The sequence below is a fragment of the Manacus vitellinus genome, unplaced genomic scaffold (genome assembly GCF_001715985.3).
Source record: "Manacus vitellinus isolate BGI_N305 unplaced genomic scaffold, ASM171598v3 scaffold_0_pilon, whole genome shotgun sequence".
Classification (NCBI taxonomy): Eukaryota; Metazoa; Chordata; class Aves; order Passeriformes; family Pipridae; genus Manacus; species Manacus vitellinus.
The window spans coordinates 52,601,123-52,625,481 of NW_021938789.1; the positions used below are offsets into that span (position 1 = coordinate 52,601,123).

The window sequence follows — 24,359 nt, forward strand, 5'->3', positions numbered from 1 at the left end:
AATGTGTTAATGTTCCTGTCTGATATATTTGCAGTGACTAGTTTTTAGAAAAGTCCATTAACCTGTGCCACATTTTCACATCTAAGCATCTGAAACTTTGAAATTATGCTTCTATGTTGTTCAGTTTCAGTGTGTTTATTTTGGAAGGTAGATCCTGGAGAATTCACAAAGATACTGGAGAATTCACAAAGTTCTATTTTCTGTTCAAAATCTGTTACCTGAAATGCCCATGAGATGGTGCTCATCAGTCTTGTTTCTGTGTAGCAGCAGGTCTGTGTATTGTTCTGAATTTCGAGTAAGGATGCACTGGTTAGCATTCTTGCCTTTCTAAGAGGAGGAAAAAGAACAAAAATCAGCTGACAGTAAAATACCCATTGCTGTACTATTTTGAAGTATGTGTAAAAACAGTCTTGATATCTGTGCTTATCTTTGGAAAGATGGGTTTGATGCTAGTTTACACAAATGATAGGTTAGTACCTAATTTTTCTATTGTAAAAACATGCTTCTAAATAGCCAAAGGATAGAAAAGTTTACAGACATATATCCTTTTTGTGCTGCTTTATTTCCTTCTTTTTTTTTTTTTTTGCCAAAGATCTATGAAAACTTTATTATTCAGGAAGCATTCTGCTACTAATCCACAATAGTGTGTTCAGTTCTGTAATGTCTTTTTGTGGGGATCTGATTAGTTTGATTTGTCTGTGTTTTCCTTTGACTTAGACAGGCAGCCTATAACAGGGAGATAAAGGAGCAATGTTGAACTCCTGCTGACTAAGACAGGGAGGATCATAGAATAGTTTGGATAGGAATTGACCTTAAAGATCATCTAGTTCCAACCCCCTACCATGGGCAGGGAAACCTTCCGTTAGACCAGGTTGCTCAGGGCCCCATCCAGCCTGGCCTTGAACACTTCCAGGGATGGGGCATCCACAACTTCTCTGGGCAGCCTGTGCCAGTGTCTCACCACGCTCACAGTACACAGTCCCCTCTTTCAGTTTAAACCTGTTCACTCCTTGCCCTGGGACTACAGTCCCTGACAAGGTTACCTCTCTGGCTCCTCCTTTATAAGCCCCCTTCAGATCCTGGAAGGTTGCTGTGAGGTCTCCCTGCAACCTTCTCCAGGCTGAACAGCCCCAACTTTCTCAACCTCCTTTCGTAGGGAATACTCCTTCATTGAGCTGGACTCAGTGTTAGAAGCTCCAGTGCTGTTTTCTGAAAGTGCACTATGTAATTGCAGATGCAAAATGGGCAGAAATAGCAAAATAAGAGGAAGAGTTTGGGAGAGTTGTCTTTTTGAAGTAAGGTTACAGAAATACTTGTAGTGGGCTGTAGCACAGTAGAATCAAATGTGTTATTTTGCATTCTATTTCAGACTGGTTTTATTGGTATTTTGAGAGTTATAACCGGAATGGTCTGGGGGGCCTGGGAGGAGATCTGGAAGGGGACACAACTGACATAGATGAACTCCCAAGGAAGGAGTTATCAATACTGAGAGATGGATATCAAAACAAGGGTTTGGTTGTATGCAAAGTGTAATGAAGTGACCAGCACCACTGTTATAATTGACTAAGCTAAGACACACTCAAGGAAAGTATCTGCTAAGTATTATTAGCAGAGATTACAGGCTCTGAAAATGAGGACAGCTTTAAACTTGATGAGTTGATCTAGCGGAGGTATTCAAAGATTGGTTTTCTACAAAGGCAGTCTTTGTACAGGCTGCTTCAATTACATCAGAACAAGAGGACAGGAAAAATCTATTTCCTCTGGAAACTTCTTTGCCCTTCCAAATTCTGCGAATGGTGCTATAATCAATGTTTCTTTTGTGTGTTTTATAGGCTTTTTCTTTTTTTTTTTTGTTTTTTTTTTCCTCTTTTTTGAATTACTGTAGCTTTGCTGAAGTAAGAAACCTGAGTTATAATTGTCTGTATGTTCTGTTCTATCAGTGACTGCTAAAAGCAGTATTAAGGTAACACAGAATATAAGACACTAAAGTGCTTGAGAAGAGCACCTTTGCAGGAAAACACAGGCAAAACCAGAAGTGGACACAGAGTAAGTAAAGACAAGTACCAACTGAAAAGAAGAGTTTCTTCCATTTTTATGTGAAAAAGAAAACAAAAGAGTAAGCTCTGACTGAATTTTCTTTGGGAAAATGGAATTAAAAGTTACCATTTTGGAATGTTAAAACTTCACCTGGAACTGAAGGATTCACAAATGTTCTGGACATGCTGAAATGAGTGGGACAAAAGGTTTCAAATGGTTCCAAGGAGATGCATTGTATAGGAGGCTGAGAGAGATGAGCAAGGAGGATTCTGAAAGTCTTTTTGACTAATTTTCAAATTGATGATGATGGTGAAAGAAGCAGCTCTGTCATTTGTGTATTGATGCTGAGTCATAGGTGTTGGGATGATTAGCAGTGGAACACCTCTACTATGAGGGAAGGCTGAGAGAGTTGGGATTGTTCAGCCTGGAGGAGAGAAAGCTCCAGGGAGACCTTACAGAAGCCTTTTATTCAATACCTAAAGGGGCTCTAAGGGCGATGAAGAGGGACTTCTTTCTGTTTGGCTTTAAACTGAAAGAGACTAGGTTTAGATTAGATATTAGGAAGAAATTCTTTACTGTGAGGGTGGTGAGGCCCTGGCACAAGTTGCTCAGAGACGTGGTGGATGCCCCGTCCTGGAAGTGTTCAAGGCCAGGTTGGATGGGGCCCTGAGGAACTTGGTCTTGGCAGAGGTGTCCCTGCCCATGGCAGGGGTTTGGGACCAGATGATCTTTAAGCTCCTTTCCAACCCAAACCATTCTATGACTCTGTGGTCCTTCCTGCCTTAGTTAATAAGAGTTTAACGTTTCTCCCTTCTCTCCTTATTATAGGCTGCATATGATAATTCTGTGATTCTGTGATAGTATATGAAGGTCAGATAAGATTAAAGAGGCAGGGTAACAACAAATATTCTTCTGACTCTGCTCCACACTGAGCAAGCAAGCCTATACAAAGGAGATTTCTGCTCTAAGAGTATGGGAAAGCTGAATGAAGCTAGGAGTAGTAGATACCAGCGTGAGCAGAAGAGGAAACCAGGGAGAGGTATAAACATAATACAATTTTTGTACCTATTTCTATGATATATGATAATATAGTGGAAAATCAGTGTTGGTTTGTCCTTTTCACACTCCAGCATTGCTCCCTTGAAACCCTTTGTGTCTAGTGAACTTTCCTTCTCTGTGAGAAACCTATGGAATTTGCTTTCAGATTTAGTCTTCTCGACATACTGTTTCACTGAGGTGAAAGTCTGTAATTCTCATTCTATTTATTGTCCCTTAAAAATAATTCCTTTTGCTATGTGCCTTCAGATGTGTTGTTTTGTTTTTTGTTTCTTTTTTTTTTCTCCTTCATGTCTTTGCTGGTTTACCTGCCCTGTTTTAGAATGTTTCATTTAACAAGAAATAATGCTGCAGTATTTCAAGGAAGTTGCTGATTATGGAAGAAGTAAAGATGGACTATGAAATAAATCCAGGAGATTGTTGTGTTGGTGTCAGAAAAAAATACCTCTGCTGAAAGTAGGGCCAGTACAAATGAGGAAAATATGTGACTGCAACTCGTACGATGAAAACACCAATTTTGAACCTAAACCATTTTGACAATTCTTAAAAGTGACATCTCTGAGAATTGTTTTATTCCAAGAAGTATTTTTATTTCATGGCCCAGAAAAACTCATCTCTCATCAGATACTGATATTTTTCAAAGAGTACAAATCTCATATTGAACAATTCCAAGAAAGTAGGTTTTCAGAGAATTGAGCTTAAGTGCAGTTCCCCAGGAATCAGTATTTTCATTCTCATAGGAGAGTGTAAAGAGAGCCAGAAGTCTTGTAATAATAATACTGAAAAGATAGCAGTTGTGTTTCTGAGAAAATCAGTGTTATACAGCTTGGAATATCACCCAGCTTAGAATGCAGGGCTGTTTGTGTAGGATTGTTTGTATGGACATTTTCATGCAAATTGAAAAAAGACAGAAAAATGTGAAACAAACAAGCAAAATGCTTCCTATATGTAAAATTTTGAGTCCATAATCAATAAAGAGAATTTTTAAATAAATCACAGTTTACTGAACTGATGATAGAAGTTTTAAATTTGTTAAGAATAAAGCTTAAGGCACAAAGTTCAAAGTTTTGTTGAAATGAAAACACCTATTTTGCACTTCCTGTTTATTGTACATTAAGGTAACTACTGTACAATGAAAAGATTGCTGAAGTACCTGTGTGGGTTTTGCTTGGTTCTATGACTTGAAACAAACAATTTTTATAATACATTGTAGTTGAGATGAAAGTAGGTTTTGAAGTAAGCAGTTGCATCCTCTTCACCAATTGTGAAGCAGTGTTATCCCAGCTACAACAAATGATTATTGTTTTCTTAGTCAACTATTTAAAATAAATTATTACCTTATTAAAATAATTGACTTTTGAAGGTAGTATCCTGAAATTTAGTATTGTTACTCCTTGAAACAGAAACCAACCAGCTGTTCCAATCACTTTGGCTGACTCAGCTGTCAGCATTAATGGCTTCTTGTCTTGAGAAGCAGAGAAGGCCTTGGACCTGTGTGTTTGATTTCAAGCCTGTTTAGTTTTTGGAGGGATCAAGTTAAGCAGGTGTAGAATAAGTGATTGGGAATCACAGAATATTCTGAGTTGGAAGGCACCCACAAGGATCATTGAGTTCAACTCTGAAGTGAATGGCATGAATCTTTCACTAGCAACTAAATAATGTTTTTCATGAGTTTAAAATATTTAAAAAAAAAAAAAATCAAATGGCAGAGTTTTCTGACTGTTTAGAATATACAGAATCACTTAGGTTGGAAAAAACCCTGAAGATCATCGAGTCCAGCCATTAACCCAGCACTGCCAAGCCCACCACTAAACCATGTCCCCAGGTGCCAAATCTACATGTCTTTTAAATACCTCCAGGGAAAGTGACTCATCTGCTGCCCCGGGCAGCGTGGTCCGGTGCTTTACAACCCTTTCTGTGAAGTAATTTTTCCTAATATCCAGTATAAACCTCCTCTTCCATTTCATTTTGTCCCATTGCTTGTTACTTGGGAGAAGAGACCAACCCCCACCTTGCTGCAATCTTGTGAGTGCCCGTGACTTCTGAGAAGTACATGGAGTAGGAGCAAGTGTTCTTTTTGTTACAGTCCACTGTAGAAATATTTTCAGACTGAAGTGTGAATAAATTATTATAATGGCGGAACCAAACATGAATATAAAATCAAGAATTTCACTGTATGCTGGTAGTATCAGTTTTCATCCTCATGAATATATCAGCATATCAGTGCTATATCCTGATTATGTCATCTATATAAATTAAAATGATTCTTTTTTATAGGAAACTTGTTTAAAGACCATGTGGTTTTCCTGGTATCTCAAACAGCATGTAAATCAATCAGGTCCACCCTTGCTTTTTTGAACTTATTTTCTGCAATCTCTTTTCCTCCCTGCTGCTACAGCACTCTTTTATCAGTGTTTTAAAGAAAGAAGAAAAAAGTCTCTGTGGATCTGACTGCATGTGACAATTCACTAGTAATTCTTTGATACTTCCTTTTATTTATCTCATTTGCAGCTACTAAACTAATTTTTTGTAGAGACACTATGACAGTCATAACAGGCATTATGAAAAGAATAAGAGGGACTATGTAATGAAAAGCAGTAACTTCACATTGGCACAAAGTTTGACTACAATGGCATATACACTTTCTGCTTAAGGTTTTAGAGGAATTTGAATTTGGGATGAAGCTTCTTACCATCATTGTTAAGAAGGTTAGGGTTAGGTTAGGTAAGGTTAGGGTTAGGTTACCATTATTTGGTAAAAGGGGTGGGAGAGAACATCACATAGAATTTGATAATTTTCCTTTTTAAATCTTTACAGTGTGAAGTGAATTACTTTTTTAGTTACTCAGGTTGCTGTCACATTACAGTGTAACTGCATAAATAGGAACTTGAGCTGATCACTTGTGTGGAAGAGCTAGTGCAGGTAGCAGAGCTGGGTGGCTGTACTTGAGTTGATTTTGTGTGCAGAGTATCTCAAGTTTGATGTAGGTTTGTTTTAATACTTTTAAACTGTCCTTACTTTATAAAAAAAGTGCTTGTGGTAATACCTCCCTACAACTGGATATTGAGTAGCTTGGGCAAAACGATTGCTTGCAGAAGTTGATTTCTGCTATACCTATTTGAACTTTTTTTTAGAATACTAGAGATGAGACTGTGGATTTTTCCACTTCTTAAAGCATGGGCAGTAGATTTTAAATGTGCAACAGTCTTTTTTGACTGTTTTACTTCAGAATTTTGTAATGAAGCAAATTATTGATGAATTGACTTTTCTGACAAAAAAAGAAATGTTTCTGTTTAGAAAAAAAAGTGTGATAATAATCTGACAGGATTACCAAGGTAATCAAATACTTATGTGGTTTTGTGCCAGCTCTGTTTTGTTGCTTTTCTTTATGAGCTTTTTGTTCCCTTCCCTGAGAGTCTGAGCCCAGGCAATTTGCTGCTCTGAACTCCGAGTTTCACAGTAGCTGGTTGGTCTGGCAGTATGGAAGTCCTAAGGATTGCAGTTTCAGTGGGTGTGTTCTGACTGTTCCACAACTGAAGAATCCCAAGAGCTGTAGGGTCCTCAGGTGTCTCCTAATCCATCAGGAAACCAGGGTTGTTGCCTTGGACAAGTTCATAATTCAGTCAGTGAGGAGCAGCAGCAAACATAGCAATGACGATATCAATTCCAGCTAGCAATGTGCTTTCCCCCCTGCAAACGGTTTTTCCGAAGTGGTGGGAAAAGATCGTGGAACTGTAAGTTTCAGTAAACTACTTTTTGCATTTATCTTGGCTTTGGGAAGAGTTTTCTGAATTCCAAACAGCAACAGAACTAGTACTGATGAAATGACTATGTATTTTTTTTTTAACGTATGTTTTCTGTGCAGAACCAGAATGAGTGGAAAAACTACAGATACTTTGAACTGTATATGTTGTTGCACAATTAAGGGGAATAGAGAAATATCTCTTAAGTTGGAAGAATGTGAGATGTTAGAGGAATTAGTGGATTTGGGTATGCCTCACGCAGAAATGGGCACACTGTAATGACTGGAGTTTTGGAACAGTGCCACATGACTTAATCTTTGACCAAAAAAAAAAAACCCCAACACTGAAGCTTACTGTATGAATGAAGTTGGTGTAACTTTAATGGTAATCTCATCTCATGAAGTTTCAGCTACCACCTTAAAGTTGTCTTTCTGCTCAGAAAAGTATGATGAACTATGCAGAAGAGTGTGTATGTACACACCAGTGTTAGTGCTGGGGCAGATGGTAGATAGCACTGCTCTTTTCTTTGTTCTCCAAAGTTACACTGGAACAAAAGGTAATGTGTAGACTGAAAGGAAAAGGCTTTTGTTCTTTTTGTTGTTGTTGTTGTGGGTTTTTTTCCCCCATCTTCCTCTTAAAGGCATATGTATCCATAAATTTCAAGACATACTCCCTTTTCTCACTGCAAATATCAAATACTCGCGCTGGTCTTTGACTTCACACCTAAGAGACCACCGTTTATACTGTTGTCGGGTTGCTGTCTTGAAACTTGTTTCATGATTTTTGTGGCAATTACATTTTCTGTTGTTGTATTGGGAAATCTCTCTCAGAAGTAAATATTTAAGTGTGTGGAAATTCACAGGAAATGCCGTTACTAAGGGCTTGATTTGATAAACTTTGGGGAATGCATCTGTGATTCTCCATAGCACTGAAATTGCTTGGCAAAACTTTATTTCTTGAAATAATATGCCAGTAGAAGGAAAGAAAATGAAATAGCTCCTCTGTTAGAAGCTTCACTGATCTCCAGGTTTAGAACTTAAATCAAAATGTTTTGCTTATAAGCTGAAGATATTTTTCTGTTTATTGTTTAGATGGAAAATATTGAAGTCCTGTATGATTTCCAAGTGGTTTTTTATTTGTAAATTCTGTTGTTACCCTTTCAGTCCCAGAATCCATGACTGTGATAGATGTTACATATTTCTTTGAAACTTGTTTTATTAAATAAATACAATTCATATAAGAGATACAGATTTTAAGAAACTAGGAAAATGGTTACTTGTTTTTTTATTATTTTTATTATTTTACTAACAGAATTTGAGGGAGAGTCTCTGTAGGACTACAGTGGCTGTTAAAACTAAAGAAAGAAAGGGAAAATAACTTGGATATGGAATGAAATAGAGGATTGTGCTAAAAAGATTGTGCTGTTCTTTGTTTTGACGGTATTAAGCTCTCCTTTGATAATGATATTTTCTTTTATGTTCAAGTTGAGTAGCTTTTCATAGCGGCAGATGTTCTTTCCTTCACTGTCTCACTGAAGCAAGATTTATTGTTCATTTAATCATACTTTTCACAGGGAAAAGAGTATTCTAAGAAACACTGTGTCACATACTCATACATTATTTGGATGTAGCCTTTTTCAGGTTATATATGTTATCACTTGTGGATAATAATTTAGTTTTGATTCACAGTTTTTTGAGGGGGAAGTGTGTAAGCATTCTTCTAAATACTTAAATCCTTATGAGTGTAGTAATTCCAGAAAAAACCTTTTTGCCATGATACATGATATGACAGTGTTGATGAAAGAATGGTGAGAACACCGTTAATGCTTTGTTTTTATCACAATTCCTGATAAATCTGTTGAATTTGGTGTTTAAAAGAATTCTTTTTAAGTTAAAAATAGCAGAGGTCAAGCCTAAGCAAATGCTGGCTTTGCTGGCTAAATGCTTGATTCAATATGTAATTCAAGGCCCTTTTGTCTAACAGTTGTTCCTTCCCCCCAGTCCAAACTGCAGTTGGTCACAGGGATTGGAAGGGTCTTGCCAGGTTTTCTGTAGAGTACGTGGCAGTTGCTGTTGGAAGTATTTAATTGCAAAGTTAAAGAAGTAAAACAGAACGTGGTTTGCCCTTGTGGTAATTGAGGCTGCTTTTACCTTTTTAGGTCTAACTTTAATTGCAGTGCTGGTCAACAGTCAAAAATTACTTTGGTGATAACACCATCTCCTTCTGTGTATAGGACACGTTACTGAAGTAATTTTCACACTGAGAGTGACTCTTGACAGAAAGAAACTGCTGTGAACTGGATGCGTAGAGCTGCTTAGCTAAATCGTGGAATCATGGAATCAACCACGTTGGAAAAGACTTCCGAGATCACCAAGTGCAACCGTTGGTCCGACACTGCCGTGGTTACTAGACCATGGCACTCAGTGCCACAGCCAGTCTCATCTTAAAAACCTCCAGGGATGGAGAATCCACCACTTCCCTGGACAGCCCATTTCAGTGTCTGATTACTCTCTCTGTAAAAAATTTCTTCCTAATATCCAACCTAAACCTTCCCTGGCACAGTTTAAGACCATGCCCTCTTGTCCTACTACTCGTTGCCTGGGAGAAGAGACCAACCCCCACCTGGCTACAACCTCCTTTCAGGTTGTGTGGGCAGATATCATGTAGCTAAGTCAGAAATACACTGTTTTCTATTAAAATGGAAAAAACCAAGCCAAGTTGTCATACAGGGTGATCAAGAGAACAACTGGAATTTATTAGGAGAAGCACTTATCAGGAGAAGAGTGGGGCCATTGTAAACATGAGGGTGTGTTTGTAGGTGATAGTGATAATGTATGCAACGCTAGTAGTCTTTCTTTTGCTTGTTTCTTTGTGGTTTTGTGCAGTTTTTTTCCTCTCCTTTACTGTTGTACCTGTTCCTTGGAGACAATTTGCAATCAGTCATTGCTTCCATGCTGAGAACAGGGACAAGGGAGAAATGAAGGTGGGTTAGAGCCTTAGAGTAATAGTAACAGCAATAGCAGTAGCTTCTGTGCTAGCAGGAAAAAAACCCAACTAACCAGTGTTGTGGCAAATCAGGGAGGAGGGAAAGCTTTAAAATGGTTTTGCAAACACAGAAATGTAAGCCACTTGTAACAAACACTATGTATTGGAGTCACATTTCTCTCCTTGCTTTCAATATTGCTTTGTGGGAATTGAAAAAAATAAAAGTAAAAATGGTGTAGTTGTGGAGGCTTTACTGATGTACCTGTTCTCCTACACCTGTTTTCCTCTGGTGTAGTTAGTAGGAATCATTAGTTTAGCAGTGTTTCAATACACTTAATACACTGGCTTCCAATAATTTACATTTTTAAACTTTAAACAATGGAGTGGCAAAAATCTGAGGGGGAGGGGTGAAATCTGAAGGCAAACAAAAAGAAAGTAATTTCTTGGTAAGAATAAACAAAAGACTGTTATTTATTGTAAACACCTTTCATTCTAGGCAGGATCATCTGCATGGTTCTCCCACATTGATCACAGCTACAGAAAATCTAAAAAATGGCGACATGGGAAGCTGAGTGTTACGTTTCCTGTAGCGTGTCATTTAGTATTTCTTACATCCAAACTCGTCACTGTCTCTGCTGTAGCTGTGGCAGCAATCTCTGCCAGTCCTGAGAAGGCAAGTGTGACTTTTTCCCTCTGTTCTGGATCGAGGCAGTGCCAGAAATGACAGAAGCAGATGTGCTGGTTTTTTTGTTTCTGTAGGAATTTGTAACCTGGTGCCTTGAGTTGTGCTGAAATTCTCTGCAACTTGTCTGCTGAGTTGTGAAATGTGAGGGCAAGGGAGGAGCTGGCACACATTTGCTTCTGGCCCGTGCTATAGGAGGGGCTCTGCCTTTCAGTAGGAGGGGAAATACTTGACATTATGGTTGCTAAATCTGATAAAACCTGCCAGAGCTTTATAAGTAAACTGATTAATCACTTCATCCTGTATTCTTTCTTGACTTTCTGAGCTTCAGTTTATTTCCCATGTAAGTTTATTCTTTGTTATTCTTATACAATTCCATGTCTGGAACATGTCCTCTTTTTTTCCTTTTCTGTGATTTTCTTTGTTTATTTTACCTTTCTCCCTTGTAACTCTTACTCCTTAGTGTCTACAAGCTGGCAAAATACCTTCACACATGTTTTCTAGAATAACCTTCTTTTTACTCCTAGAATTCAACTGCTATACATTTTTTAAAATAATATACTTTGCAAGTGTCACTAAGTGGATATCCAATTTAAGTGAAAAGTTACAAAGTTCTGTGAAGAATTGCTTGTGTAAGACTTGCAGGATGCAGACTTCAGATTCTGTAAAGAGTGGTGGCTTCCTACCCTTGACCCTCGATCCACTGTAAAATATCAGACAGATGTACTCTTTCTGGAGAAAAATGTGGGGATATATTACCTGTTCTCTGGCATCTACCCCATCATTAAAAAAACAATGTTGAGCATGCACCCCCAATAAATGCATACCTGTTATTTATAGATTATATACAAGTGTTGCTATATTAGTATATTATGTAGATCATAAACAATGCAAAAATAGAAATTGAAAAGGGTTGAAAGTTAAAATAGAAATGGTTATTAATTTTTATCCTGTATTTAGTAATGATACAAAAAGTATTTTCTTTCTGCGCTCCAGAGGATTGTCTTGCACAGCTGCTGGGGTGCACATACCTCACTTTGGATGCACTGGGAAACTTTCTGAGAATTATTTGTTTTCTTAGTTTAGGAAGCCATAATTTTCAGAAGGTCAAATATAGTATGTTATTATACATTAATTATTCTTTATGGGTATATATATTTTTAGAACTAGACCTGTTCAGTATAAGTGGCATACACAGGAATGATTGTGTAATTGTTTGTACTTCTTTATAATTGGATGGGATTTAATACACTTATGATTTCCTTGTACAATTGAAATAAATTTAATAATCAATTAATAGAATCATTAATAAAACTAAGTGTTTAAGGGAAGCATCTTAAAATGTTTTCTTATTGAATTGTTATTACTGTCTTTGCACACCAACTTGGTTGAAGGAAAGCATATCTTTGGTAATCTAATTAAATTAATCTAATTAATTTAATTAAATGTAATAAAAAAACCCCCAACCTGTTAGTTTGTTCAGATGCTGAATACTCAGCAGGTTAGAAAATGTAACTGAATTGCACGGAAGCTTGGGCAAATTGTTTCAGGTAAGTGGTTTTTTTGTTTTTCTAGTTGTCTCCAAATCTTTTTTTGGACTTGAATTTTTTTTCTTTCATTGGGCATTGCAAGAGAAGACTGTTCTTTGCCATGGGAATCAGTCTTTGATTATCTTAACCTGTCTAACTTGTGTGTGGGCCCTTACTTTTAAGTATATGTAAACCACAGTTATATTTGTTCAGGTGTGGTGTCAGAGTTGGGTTTTTCCTGACTTGGCCTGTGGGCAGAATGAATTGACTTCTGCCCACAGCATGCAGTGTAAATGTCCTGACTGATGGAGGTGAGCACAAGGAGGGTATTCCCTGCAAAAGCATCCTGACTGTAGGGTTTGTTCTCCACTCTGGACAGCAGATTGGTTTTGTTTGCTGATGGGTGATATTTGCAGAATTGGCAAAAACTTAAGTGCTTGGTTCCTGAAAAAAATCAATTTTTATTTCAAATGAAAGTGTTAGAATAACTTTTAGACATGTAGCAAGGGAGAGAAGTGCTGCAGTAATGAAATGGACAGTTGGTACAGTGCTTTGCTATGTGTGTTTCATGCCTTTGAGTTGAAATTCAGAGTAATGTAACTCGAGCAGACTTTCTACTGGATGTCATAAAATGACAGATTTCTGATTTTTAAAATGTCAAAACCATAAATCATTAGTTTGCTAAGATTGCACTAGCAAGCTATTAAAGAACATGGCAGTATTTACTGTAGATAAATGCAAATTTAAAAAGGTTCTCTGTATCATGGTTTAAATGATTTATTTGCTTTCAATGCACATATGAATCTAATGTGATGTAAAGATTTAAGATATTTCATTTTCTGCATGGAGCTACAAATTTGCATGTTATTAAACCATCTCTTGGAGTCATATCTTTCTTGTATGTCTTAAACGGTATCACAGGCTAAGGTACGCTGAAAAAAGTTAATTAAAAACAAAACCAGAATTTAATGCTGCTAATACAGGTACTGGAAAGATAGGAATTTGATCTGGATTTAAGTACAGTCTGTGGTCATATTTATAGAGATATTTAATGTAAGTCAAACAAGAAAAACTACCCGGTTTTGTAAATACTGTTTGGAGTGTGATGAAATTTTGTTTTGAAATTGGTTTTGCAAAAAGTCAGCTTGGTAGTTCTTTGTTTCCTCAGGGATTTGAAATAAAGCTTAGAGTCCTGTGGCCTCCTCAGGAGCAAAGGGCCCCTGTGGTCAGCATTTTACCTTGGAGGAAAGCTGGTAGAGAATGAGTTTTATCCCATGTCCCGTTTTCTTTACTGAACTTTTCCAGTGGCCTAAAGGTTTACTGGGTGTAGCCACTGTTTGGTCTGTGCCAGGGTGGTTCCCTGAGCCTCTGGTACTCCTGTTCTTGGCAATCCTTTTTGTATCAACTGTCCCACCTCTTGATGGGTCAGTGAAGATTGAGAGAAGGGTAAAATTCCTGATGTTGGACTTGTTTATGCCTTTCATCTTTGGAATATGTTTAATTTCTAGAAGGGAAGACAGAAGCATAGTGCACAGTGGTATCACAGAATCATAGAATGGCTTGGGTTCGAAGAGACCTTAAAAACTAGTGGAGTGCTTTAACTGTTTAGAGTTCGAATGTGGTATTTGTTTTTAATTTGAACTGTTTGCACTGAGATCACTTTTTGAATGCATACCAAACTGAGAAAATAAATGTAGAATTGTTTTTCCTGTTTGCGTAGGATAAAATATCTCTCTGCTAATCGTTTAACTTAAAGGTGGGATTGTTCCCTTTATAAGATACTGAATTTAAATTTTTGGTATGTACTTAAAAAAATAATTTAATAGTTCTTTCTAAAACACATTAAACTCAAAAAGTATATAATTTGAAATTCACAGTGCTGTTCTCCTTACCCCCATATTTAAGAACATTGCATAGGGCTAATTCTTCCTTGCGTTGCTCTGTTTGCACTGGGACTTCAACTGCACAAACCGAACTAATCGTGTTAGTGAACTAATCTGACATCAAAATGCTTGCAAACAGAGTGAAAATATTAGATTATTAGCTAGGGTAAATAAAGCATCATTGATCACAGCATAATTATATTCTAAAATTGCTTATTTCCCCTGCCCGCCCCCTTCTGTTGGGAAGGAGAAACCCACAGGTAAATGTCATCGCCAGGAGGGTGCTTCAGATGTGTTGTACCTACATGGTCTAGAATTTTGCTTTTGTGCATTTGTTATTTTGGCTGAGAGAGTAATTCTCGTGTATGCAAAGCTCAGTGCATTTTTAAAGAAAAGTTTTAATCAACTGATTTTGTCTCAGATTAACTGGGTGGGAGATATTTGCTACTTTGTCCTGTGTAAATTGGGTAAACTGTGTGCCTTCTATCTTTGGTTTTGCAAAGGTGAAGAACCTCTGGTTTTATAGAAAGCAAGACTTAAAAGTAAACTCTTCTGCTGCTTTGAAATTTTATCCTGTATTATTTCATCGAGATACAGCTTGTTTTCATCATTGTGACAGAGCACAAGGTATAAGCTGCTGATACAAAGGTGTCTTGGGGAGCAAGAGAATGTTGCTGTGCTGAGGCTTTGTGTTAAAAGTGTGTAGTGCTGGGCTAACAGTCTCAAATGCAACATTAGGTGGCAGCAGTAGACCCTTAACACCTTGTGGGGGCTTGTTCGATTTACTTTTAGGCAGTTTTCCAAACAAGAGACACGTTTGAAGAAATCTTATTCTAATACAGAACATTTCAGTTGCATCCCTATGCAGGGAAGCAATGGGAATGTCTTTTCCCTGAGTGATCCAGCTTTGATCATAGTTAATAGCAGTATTGAACAGAATCCCATAAATGCATCGAGGTTAAAGCGGGCCCAATGTTGTTGTGCAATGCCACTGTTGATATGCCTGGTTGAAAATGGATTTATGTGCCAGTTAAATGAGGATGTAGCTTTGTTAGGAACTTGGCAATATAGACAAAGCAGCTAATTAAGAATAATTTTTTGTCTTTCTTCCTTAACATCTTTTTTCCCTTATAAAGCAGAGTAGTTTAGTACTATTAGTATTCTTTTTTTGGAGTATAACTGTTGGGTAGTGTTGGATGGGTAGAAATTGGTGACATGAGCCCGAGGCATCAGCAGGAGCAGTTTGTGGTTTTCTGCTCAAAAAATACCTGTTTGCTCTTTGTCTGATGGTTTTTGGTTTTTGATTTGTTTTTAGTTTTGTTTGAACTTGGGAGAAAGCAAGTCCAGAGTTGAAGCAAGATTTAACAGGACAGTAAAGAAGAATCTGGAGCAGAATCTTTCCTTCTGTGAAAGAGTCACTTGCAAATTCATGGTCTCACTTTACTTTGAAACTTTGTGCTGAGGTAGCAAGTGCCTTTAGATCACCTCCATCTTGCTGGAAGGTTATGATCTTGCCTTTCTTGAGTGGCTCTTTGTGCTCTGTCTAGTTTTTCTACAGTTTTTTTTGACATCCAGGCTTTTTCTGCTTCTTTTTTGCCTCCCTATTAACCTCCCTCGGCCTGAGCCCTGTTTGTCATGATTTCACTGACTTGATGTTCATGCTAGTCTCACTGTTTGATATACTTATCCAAACTATCAACAGGCTTTCCTGCCAAATCTCCTTAGGGCTCAGATTTTAATGTGTTCTCACCTCCAAGTGTTGTGTTAGTGATAGAAAAGGCTGCATGGAAAAGAGGGGGGTGAAGGGCAGAAAATGGATTGCTGCAAATTAGTATGTATAAGTTACTCTCTTTCCCCATGTTTTTCCTCTTCTGCTCTTTAGAAGCCTTTCCAAATCACAACCACCTTTTTATCACGCCCAGGATATGTACCATGGTGCTGACTTTTGCTGTTTATTGTGTGCCCTTAGAGGATTTGACTAGCTTGGGATCACCCACAATCCTGTGATACTCTTACCCTAAAGAGATTTTAATTCTGATACTTCCCAAATCTTTGGCATGTATTTTTGATGATCAGTAATATTTGTTTTGAGTTTCTGAATACGTGAAAGGGGATGGACTTAAGGAGGTGAATTATCTCTTTGGTGGAAGATAAATGTAGGCAAAGAATATTTTATTTGTTGTTACTCAGGAACATTATAGCTAAAATGAGTCCATCTTGTTTGTGTTTTTCAGAAACTGCATTCAGACTTGGTCAACAAGGGTTGAAAACCACAGTGTTTTCTTGTTTGGTTGGGGTTTTTTGTGGTTGTTTGGGTTTTTTTTAGCCTTGGGTTAGCTGACATGATGTAAAATTGCATTAAGAATAGAACTGCTTTGGATAACATGGTTATTTCGTGAACAGAGGTAAAAAGTAGGGTGTATATAAAACCTTTAGTTGTTGAAGTAGCAATTGGTTTAGCTTCAGCACATTGTTCTTCGTGTTTGTCTCGTGTAAGTACCTTAATTTTATGAATAGAAGATTTTTGGCTTTTATCGGCTTTTTACATGCAGCTTTGCAGGTTCTTATTAAGCATAACATTTTAAAATTTTCACTGAGATAGAGTCAGCCTATTTGACTGTGGTTTTTTTAGTTCATGGGATAGATGTTTTCCACTGGATAGGCATTGTCCATACCCCTTGTTTTCGACATTCTAAAGAAGCAATTCTGAGATTTTACAGAATCATCGTCTTGAGGCAAAGGGAGGTCACAGTTTGGTTGATAGTCCTTCATCCTGACTTTAGGGAACAAATACTTGGTGTCTAGCTTATCTAACAATCAGAAGGATGAGGAAACTCTGTAGAAGTGAAATCTTTTTTGGAAGTTTGGGGTAAAAATGAGAAGATCCAGCCCTGTAGTTCTCCCAAGTGTAGCGAAATTGGCTTTTCCAGGAGAAATGCTCATTTTGGACTTAGTTTCTTTTTTTTGGTATGCGTATTATAGGTCATTGAAATACCTTTTCTCACGTTTTCTTACAAGCTTGTGAAATATTTTATGTCTGTTAGTGGCAGAAATTATTTAAATTACATTAATAATCTAGATCATGATCTTTGAGGAAAGTTGACCTTGATTGAGTTTATTCTAATCTGTTTTCTGCATGCTATAGTTTGGTAGTTGCTCACCCAAGCAGTGCACTATCTCTTTTATATCTTGATCACTTCCTGGCAAAGAGAGGTTTTGTGTGTTTCAGTTGCCTTTTTGCTTCTCTTTAGAAGTGTTGTAATGCTACTTTATACTTAAAATTAGTGCTATTATGTTGACTTCTTATTAGTTTAATTCTCTAAAGGAAAAAAAAAATTACACTCTCTGCATGTGTAGTAAAAAATTGCTCCCTGTTCTCTGTCAGCCAAATGTAGAAACATTTTACAAAAAGGCTTGAGCTATTGGCTTAGTTTATATATATTTTTAAAGGTAAATATAGCTAGCAAAGTCTAAAATTTGTGAGGATGTATTTGAATACTGCCCTTTAAAGCCATTCCTGTAAGCTTACACTTAATTCTACATGCTGAAGAAAGAAAACGTTATGCCACCCTGTAGGTTGCTATAAAGATTGTTTATGCAGCTCAGCATAGGACTTAAAATACGTTGAATTGGAGAATTTTGAAAAATGTACTGTGCGACACAGGAGACCAAATCATGCTAAAGTGCAAGGAAAGACTATACATCAGTTCAAAGGCTACATTATTCAAAAAAATACAACCATAAAAAAGGTAATAAGATTACATTCTCACACTTCATGGCTAGTAAGGTGCATTAAGCTGCTCAGATATTCATAACTTACTGTGACATTTGGGAAGATTACATTTTGCTGTGCACAGCCATTACTGCAGCTCAGATAATAACTAGCCAACGCGTGGACCTGGATTATGATCCCTGTCATTGGAAACAAATTTGTGTTTGGAAGGTTGATCAGCTTCAAATCACCATTAGAAAGGGTTAATATGACATACTGGGGGGGATGTGTGTGTGCTTATGTGTATCTAATGGGGATGCATACATATAGTACATCAGCTGCACTGGGCCTTGGGTGTTCTGCTTTCTCTGGGTAATGGTTTTTGTCCTCACTTCCCTTAAAGGAGGTGTTAAAATGGGAATTACTTTTTTTACCATAGCATATTATTTCTAGAATGTACTTGCTGAAATGCTTGTGTTTGCAGATTAGATTGGAAACTTAATTTGACAGCTTCCTGGATGGGTGGTTACTGATAATAGTGTATCTAGCCAAAAATGAAAGATTGGTGGTGTAGACTATAGGGTGAAGGTAAGGTCACCTCTAGTTGCTGTATATGGTTTTGGTGTGATAATTGAATGTTGGCTGATAGTTAAAACCAAATGCATAAAGAGTTGAATTTCTTGTTAAGAATTAGCAGGTGGTTTGTGACTAGAATTTAACCTTCAGCTGTTCTCTCTCCACACAGAATGCTGTATTTTCTTTTCCTCTTCATGGTAAGAAGGAGAGCAGCTTCTTGAGGAATACCTCAGTTTTGTAGAGGATAAATTTAGTGTAAAATGAAATGTAAAATTGGTTATGTATTATGTTTTCAAATGCTCTGTTCAGGTTTTACTTAAGGAGGGTGTCCTCTTTCATTTGGATTTGTTTTGAGATAATTCTGTGTTAATTCATTCTGCTCAGCATTCTCCCTTGAATTCGGCCTTACAGAGCTTTCTTGGGGTAGGCCTCTGCTCCATATTTTGGAAGGGGAAAACTAAGGCTTGAGGAATGGTAATGATTTGATAGATTTGTTTGAGTTGACACATGAGTTGATATAGAGAACCTGGGAATATAATTCAAGTCTCCCCATTCAGTTCCTACGGTTTCCCTAGATATTCAGGAAGCATCTGATAGTAAATTGTATAATTATTTTTCAAGACCAAGAGGGGAGAAAATGGAAAATTGTAAATTACTGTTTAGAAATTGTCACCATGAGACATTGTCTATTCTGTCATAAAAGCAGTAACTTTCTCTGCTTCTTGTGGTGTTTGGCATTACTGATTTATGCCCAGAAGTCCAAAGATTGCTTCTTCAAAGTGACAAGATTTAGACACTTGAGGAAAATGTATGGTAATTTCAGTGGTTAATAAAGAGCATATATTCTGTTCCATTGGGTAAGTTTATCTTTGGATCCTGACTAGCTGAGAGAAGCTGTTGGAAGCAAGTTAGTATGTGCATATTAGAAAGAAGCTAATATGGAAGCAAGTTAGTATGTGCATTTTGGGGCAGTTTTGATATGGTATGACTTCAGGAGTGACAACACTGAAGCTGTTAATGGTCAAAGCCTGTGAAAGGAGCACCACTTAGGACAGAAATAATGTCTTTTATTATACAAATTTGTAGAAGTGAGAACGAGTTGAAATACTTCTAAACATGAGTCCATTTTGATAATATGAGTTGATGCTGTCTGCATTCCTGTTTGTGTGCTGGTATTTAATGGGTAGTTTGGCAAGCATGGCCTCACCTTGAATATTGTGGCAGTTTGGGCACTGCAACATAAGAAAGACACTAAGCTATTAGAGAGTGTCCAAAGGAGGGCAATGAAGATGGTGAAGGGCCTTGAGGGGGAGCCATAAGAGGAGCGGCTCAGGGCACTTGGTCTGTTCAGCCTGGAGAAGAGGAGACTGAGGGGAGACCTGAAGGCAGTTACAACTTCCTAGTGAGGGGAAGAGGAGGGGCAGGCACTGATCTCTGCTCTGGGGGGAACAGTGACAGGACCCAAGGGAATGGGCTGAAGTTGTGTCAGGGGAGGTTTAGGTTGGATATTAGAAAAAGTTTCTTCACCCAGAGGGTGGTTGGGCACTGGAACAGGCTCCCTGGGGCAGTGGTCACAGCACCGAGCCTGACAGAGTTCAAGAAGTGTTTGGATTATACTCAGGTATGTGATGTGACTCTTGGGAATGGTCCTGTGCAGGGCCAGAAGTTGGACTTGTTGATCCTTGTGGGTTCCCTCCAACTCAGCATATTCTGTGATTCTGTGATTTTTAAGGTTACTACAGTTCTAAAATCCAAGAGAACTTTAAAGAGCGGAGAGAGGGAATTGGGATAAAGGAGTTTAGTTGGTACAATGCATCTTTCTTTCAGTTGGGATTTTTGTTTTATTGAGTAGATGAACGATTGGAGCAGGTTGTTTCCTTGGCACACACATATGTGGTTAGTTATTGAGTTCAAATAAGACATGCCGCTAGGAGACCTAAAATACTACAGGGTTTAAGTGTCATACCCAAAGCATTGTCAAAGGCTTGGAACGGTGCTGCTGTTCCACATTCATGCAAATATAGCAGGCCTTTGCTTCCTTTTACTACCTGTGAGCGCTAATTAATCTGGCAGTTCCTACTTAACCAGCTTTATTCAGTATCTCAGGAATGTCTCTTGGGTGTTCATAAGTGCTAATATTTCTGATGTGCATCAGCTCTTTTTGGCTAGAATTGCTCTCTTACCTGAGGAGTGTTAAGCTCATGCAAAGGAAAGCTCTTGGGGCACTCCAGGCCACTTAAGGAATCTAGGCTGCTTTGGCACTCTCACCTGTTTTAGAACACTCACTTGATGTCTTCAGCTTTGTAGGGCAACTCAGGACATCTGTATCTTAAACTACTCAAATGTTTTTCTGCAGCCATTGTCTGATAGTAAGTGACACCTTAGGAGCACCTTTTGTTACTTAATAGAAATTAAAACAGAAGAAAAATGAGACGATATATTGATATTGGCCTCATTATGGTTTTTTTAGCCTACTTCTTTGATGGTTTTCTTCTTGCAGAATGAATAACTTCAAATATGGAATAGTACTTTGATACAGTTGTCTGAAGTTTTTTTTTTAAATATTTTTGTCTGAAAGCTCGTCGGAGGCCAGTTTGACTTGGAAATGAACTTTATCATCCAAGAAGTAGAGGGCATCACCTGCATGTTGGACTTGCTGGATAAATGTGACGTGACCTGCCAGGCCGAGGTGTGGAGCATGTTTACAGCAATCCTAAAGAAAAGTATCCGCAATCTACAGGCGTGCACGGAAGTGGGGCTGGTTGAACAGGTGCTCAAGAGGATTGACAGAGCTGACAACATGATTGCAGGTACAGTTTCACCCAGTGTATGACTCAAACTGTGGTTTTCCTACGTAAAACCCCATGGACACATTAATTATATGATAGAAATTTGACACTGCATTTTATCAAGCACTTATGTTGCTGTTCTTTTTCCTTTTCAGATCTCTTAGTAGATATGCTGGGTGTGCTGGCCAGCTATAACTTGACAGTTCGAGAGCTCAAGTTATTCTTCAGCAAGCTTCAAGGAGAAAAAGGGAGATGGGTAAAAGAAAACACAAAACTGAAACTATTTTTGTGGTGTTGCTTATGTTTTTCTTAATGTTCACAAGTTAAGACTTGTTCATAAACTTTATAATAAACAAATTTTGAATGTACCAAAAATACAGGAAGCTTTTACCTGCAAGCAATTAAAATACAGAGAGTAGAATAGTGATGAAATTAAATTTCTTCTTGGATCTGTGGATTGGATTGGTCTTTCTGAAGACCTGGGAATAATATGATGACTCTGAGCAAGTGTTTTTATGCACATGATTTTATTTTTGTGATTCCAGGCATGTGAAATTGAAGGAAAAAGGCTTAATATTTTTTTATTTTAAGTCATGAGAGAGAAATAAATTAAAAATGCCTACAGAGGCAGTTCCATCTGCTCATATTTTCACATGGCTGTACTTCACCTGAAGATTGAAAAAACTTATCCAGTTAGGAAAGTGAGAATTTTTGGCAGAAATTGAATTGAAGGAGATAAATTCCACTGAAAAATTATATCATTTTTCTCCTGTTCCTGTGTAAAACAGAAAGGGAGAAGAGGGTCTCCTTTTACTGTTGAGAACCTCATTCCCTAAAGTAAAAATGTGTATGTTGTAGAGGCCACTGGAGGAAGTTTTGTTTAACATGCAATTGTTTTGCTGGACTTGGAAATTATTTTAACAATCGTTTTACCTGATTTGAATTTTAATTCAGCTCCTGTTATCTCTAAACAGTCTGCCTAGTGTAGAGAAAAGGTAACACAGTGCCTCTGTTGACTTCAAATGGTTTTAAAAAAGATTATTCAATATAACAGCAAGTATGCATACATAATACAGCAAATTTTAGAAGACCCTTTGAAATAAATAAGTTTGGAGATCTTAACCTGCTTAAATAAAAATACTCTTAACTTCATAGATGGTTTAAACTTAATTGAACATACAGAGCATATTTAACCATAGAGTAAAGTGGCCTCTTTAACATTAACTTTTTCATTTCCTGTCTCTCTGCTATTTGCATTTAATTTCCTTTCTTTATTAAAGACTAAATGCAGAGTAAAGGAAGAGAGAAAAATGCCGCTATTGCATTGCCAAGGAGTTGTACAACTTCATAAATCTTAAAATCAGCAGTGCTTTAAGGATACCAAGTATTTTGCTACTACACAAATTACCTGGTCAAATTGTATAGTGCTGAAGACATCTAAGCAGTTCTCAGCATTTCCCCCTCAATTTGAGTTCAGATTCTTGAAGCCCTGTTTAACTGACTGTAATTTTGGTATATTTGAAATACTTGTAACACATCATGCAATGCTTAGTTTTCAGAGACTGTTTACAAGAGGGGGAAAAAGGGCACTTTCAGGAAAATATCAGAATTATAAAATTGTAGTTTAAAAATAGATCTCCCAGAAGATTGCGTTGTGATGAAAGAAGACACACAAAATTGTCCTGTGACTGTTACCAGTATTTGCTGTACTTCTGTTGTTGTGAGCTCATATACTTGATTTGGAGTTTATAGTTACTGAGCATTACAACAAAATCAGTGCAGAATTAGGATGGTGGGAAGGTGTTAAGTATTCACACTGAGCACTCAGTTTAGGTGCTCCAAACTGCCTTTGAGAATTTAATCTTTCTCCATGGGCTTACAAGTCACTTTAATGTTGTTTATCACTGTAGTCCTGATGAAAATAATCCTGTCTCCTGGTCCTCCTTTTGCTAGGAATTCCCCATCTCCCTTGTGCTGGCACAGGTTTCCTGCCATCACAATCCAGAACAGCTGTAATTAAAAATTAGTTTGCATTTGTTTTTCCTAAATTAGTTTTCATCTGAATCAGGTAATTTTCTTCAGCTTACTGCAAAGTCACGTGGACTGCTGATGGGAATGAACAGATAGAGGGAGGAACCAACACTGAGGCTCAGTTTAGTTTGTGCTGGGTGAAAGTGACTCTGGTCTTAAAGTCCCTACTTAAGTTACCTAGTTAATTGTCTTAAAGTTTTATAATGTCTTAAAATTATTTTTTTATGTGTTTATAGTATTTCTTATGGGTTTGTTTTATTTATTCACAAGTGTGATAATTCTCTTTGTCAGCCACCGCATGCTGGGAAGTTACTGTCTGTGTTAAAACACATGCCTCAGAAGTATGGACCTGATGCCTTCTTCAACTTTCCAGGAAAAAGTGCTGCAGTATGTAGATATTTTAAGTCTCTTGTTTGTTCATCTGTTTTTCTATTATGGCTGCTGGTTGTTTTCATTTGTGGTGTTCTTTGTCTCATCTGTCATTGTCATACGAGTTTCAACCAGATTTTTTTCTCTACCCACCACCTACATTGTGCCTGAATAAATCGTGCTTATAATAGATGTGCAATATCACTATAGAAGGACAAATACTATTACACAAAGAATGGATATAAATGAGGCTGCTTTTTTTGATTTTGTTATTTTTTTCAGACTGGTTCAGTTAAATCTTGTTGCAAGGAAAATCTACCTGCTTTTCCCCCCTCATGTTTTGATAGGAATGGTGCTTCTGTTAGTATCCAGTATGTGTGAGAGTGGCTTTCTGGTGGATTGAGCTTGGCTGGATGCCAGGTGCCCACCAAAGCTGCTCTATCACTCCCCTCCTCACCTGGGCAGGAGAGAAAAAATACAATGAAGGGCTTGTGGGTTGAGATGAGGACAGGGAGAGATCACTCAATAGCTGCCATCACGGGCAAAACAGGCTCAACTTGGGGACATTAATTTAGTCTAGTACGAATCAAATCGGAGTGGGGTAATGAGACATAAAAACTAAATCTTAAAACACGTCCCCCGCACTTCTTCCTTCTTCCCAGGCTCCACTTCACTCCTGATTTCTCTACCTCCTGCTCCAGAGTGATTCAGGGGGACAGGAAATGGGGAATGCAGTCAGTTCATCACATGTTGTCTTTACTGCTCCTTCCTCCTCACAATCTTCCTCTGGAGTTCCACCTATTGAGATAGCCCTTCATGAACTTCTCCAGTGTGGGTCCTTCTCACGCACTGCTGTCCTTCAGGAGCAGGCCACTCCAGCGTGGGTCCCCACAGGGTCACGAGTCCTGTCAGCAAACCTGCTCCAGTGTGGGCTTCTCCATGGGACCACAGGTCCTGCCAGGAGCCT

The 24,359-nt window shown here is 37.8% G+C and overlaps 1 protein-coding gene across 1 annotated transcript in view; it reads left to right on the plus strand.

Annotated features, from left to right (window-relative positions):
* The window catches only part of LRBA (LPS responsive beige-like anchor protein), a 400,341-nt gene that overhangs the window by 21,810 nt on the left and 354,172 nt on the right, over positions 1-24,359 (plus strand). The window contains exons 2-4 of the mRNA XM_029960309.1: positions 20,782-21,013; positions 21,148-21,248; positions 23,315-23,410. Of these exons, the coding sequence (XP_029816169.1) occupies positions 20,782-21,013; positions 21,148-21,248; positions 23,315-23,410 (429 nt within the window). The remainder of the gene's footprint in view (positions 1-20,781; positions 21,014-21,147; positions 21,249-23,314; positions 23,411-24,359) is intronic.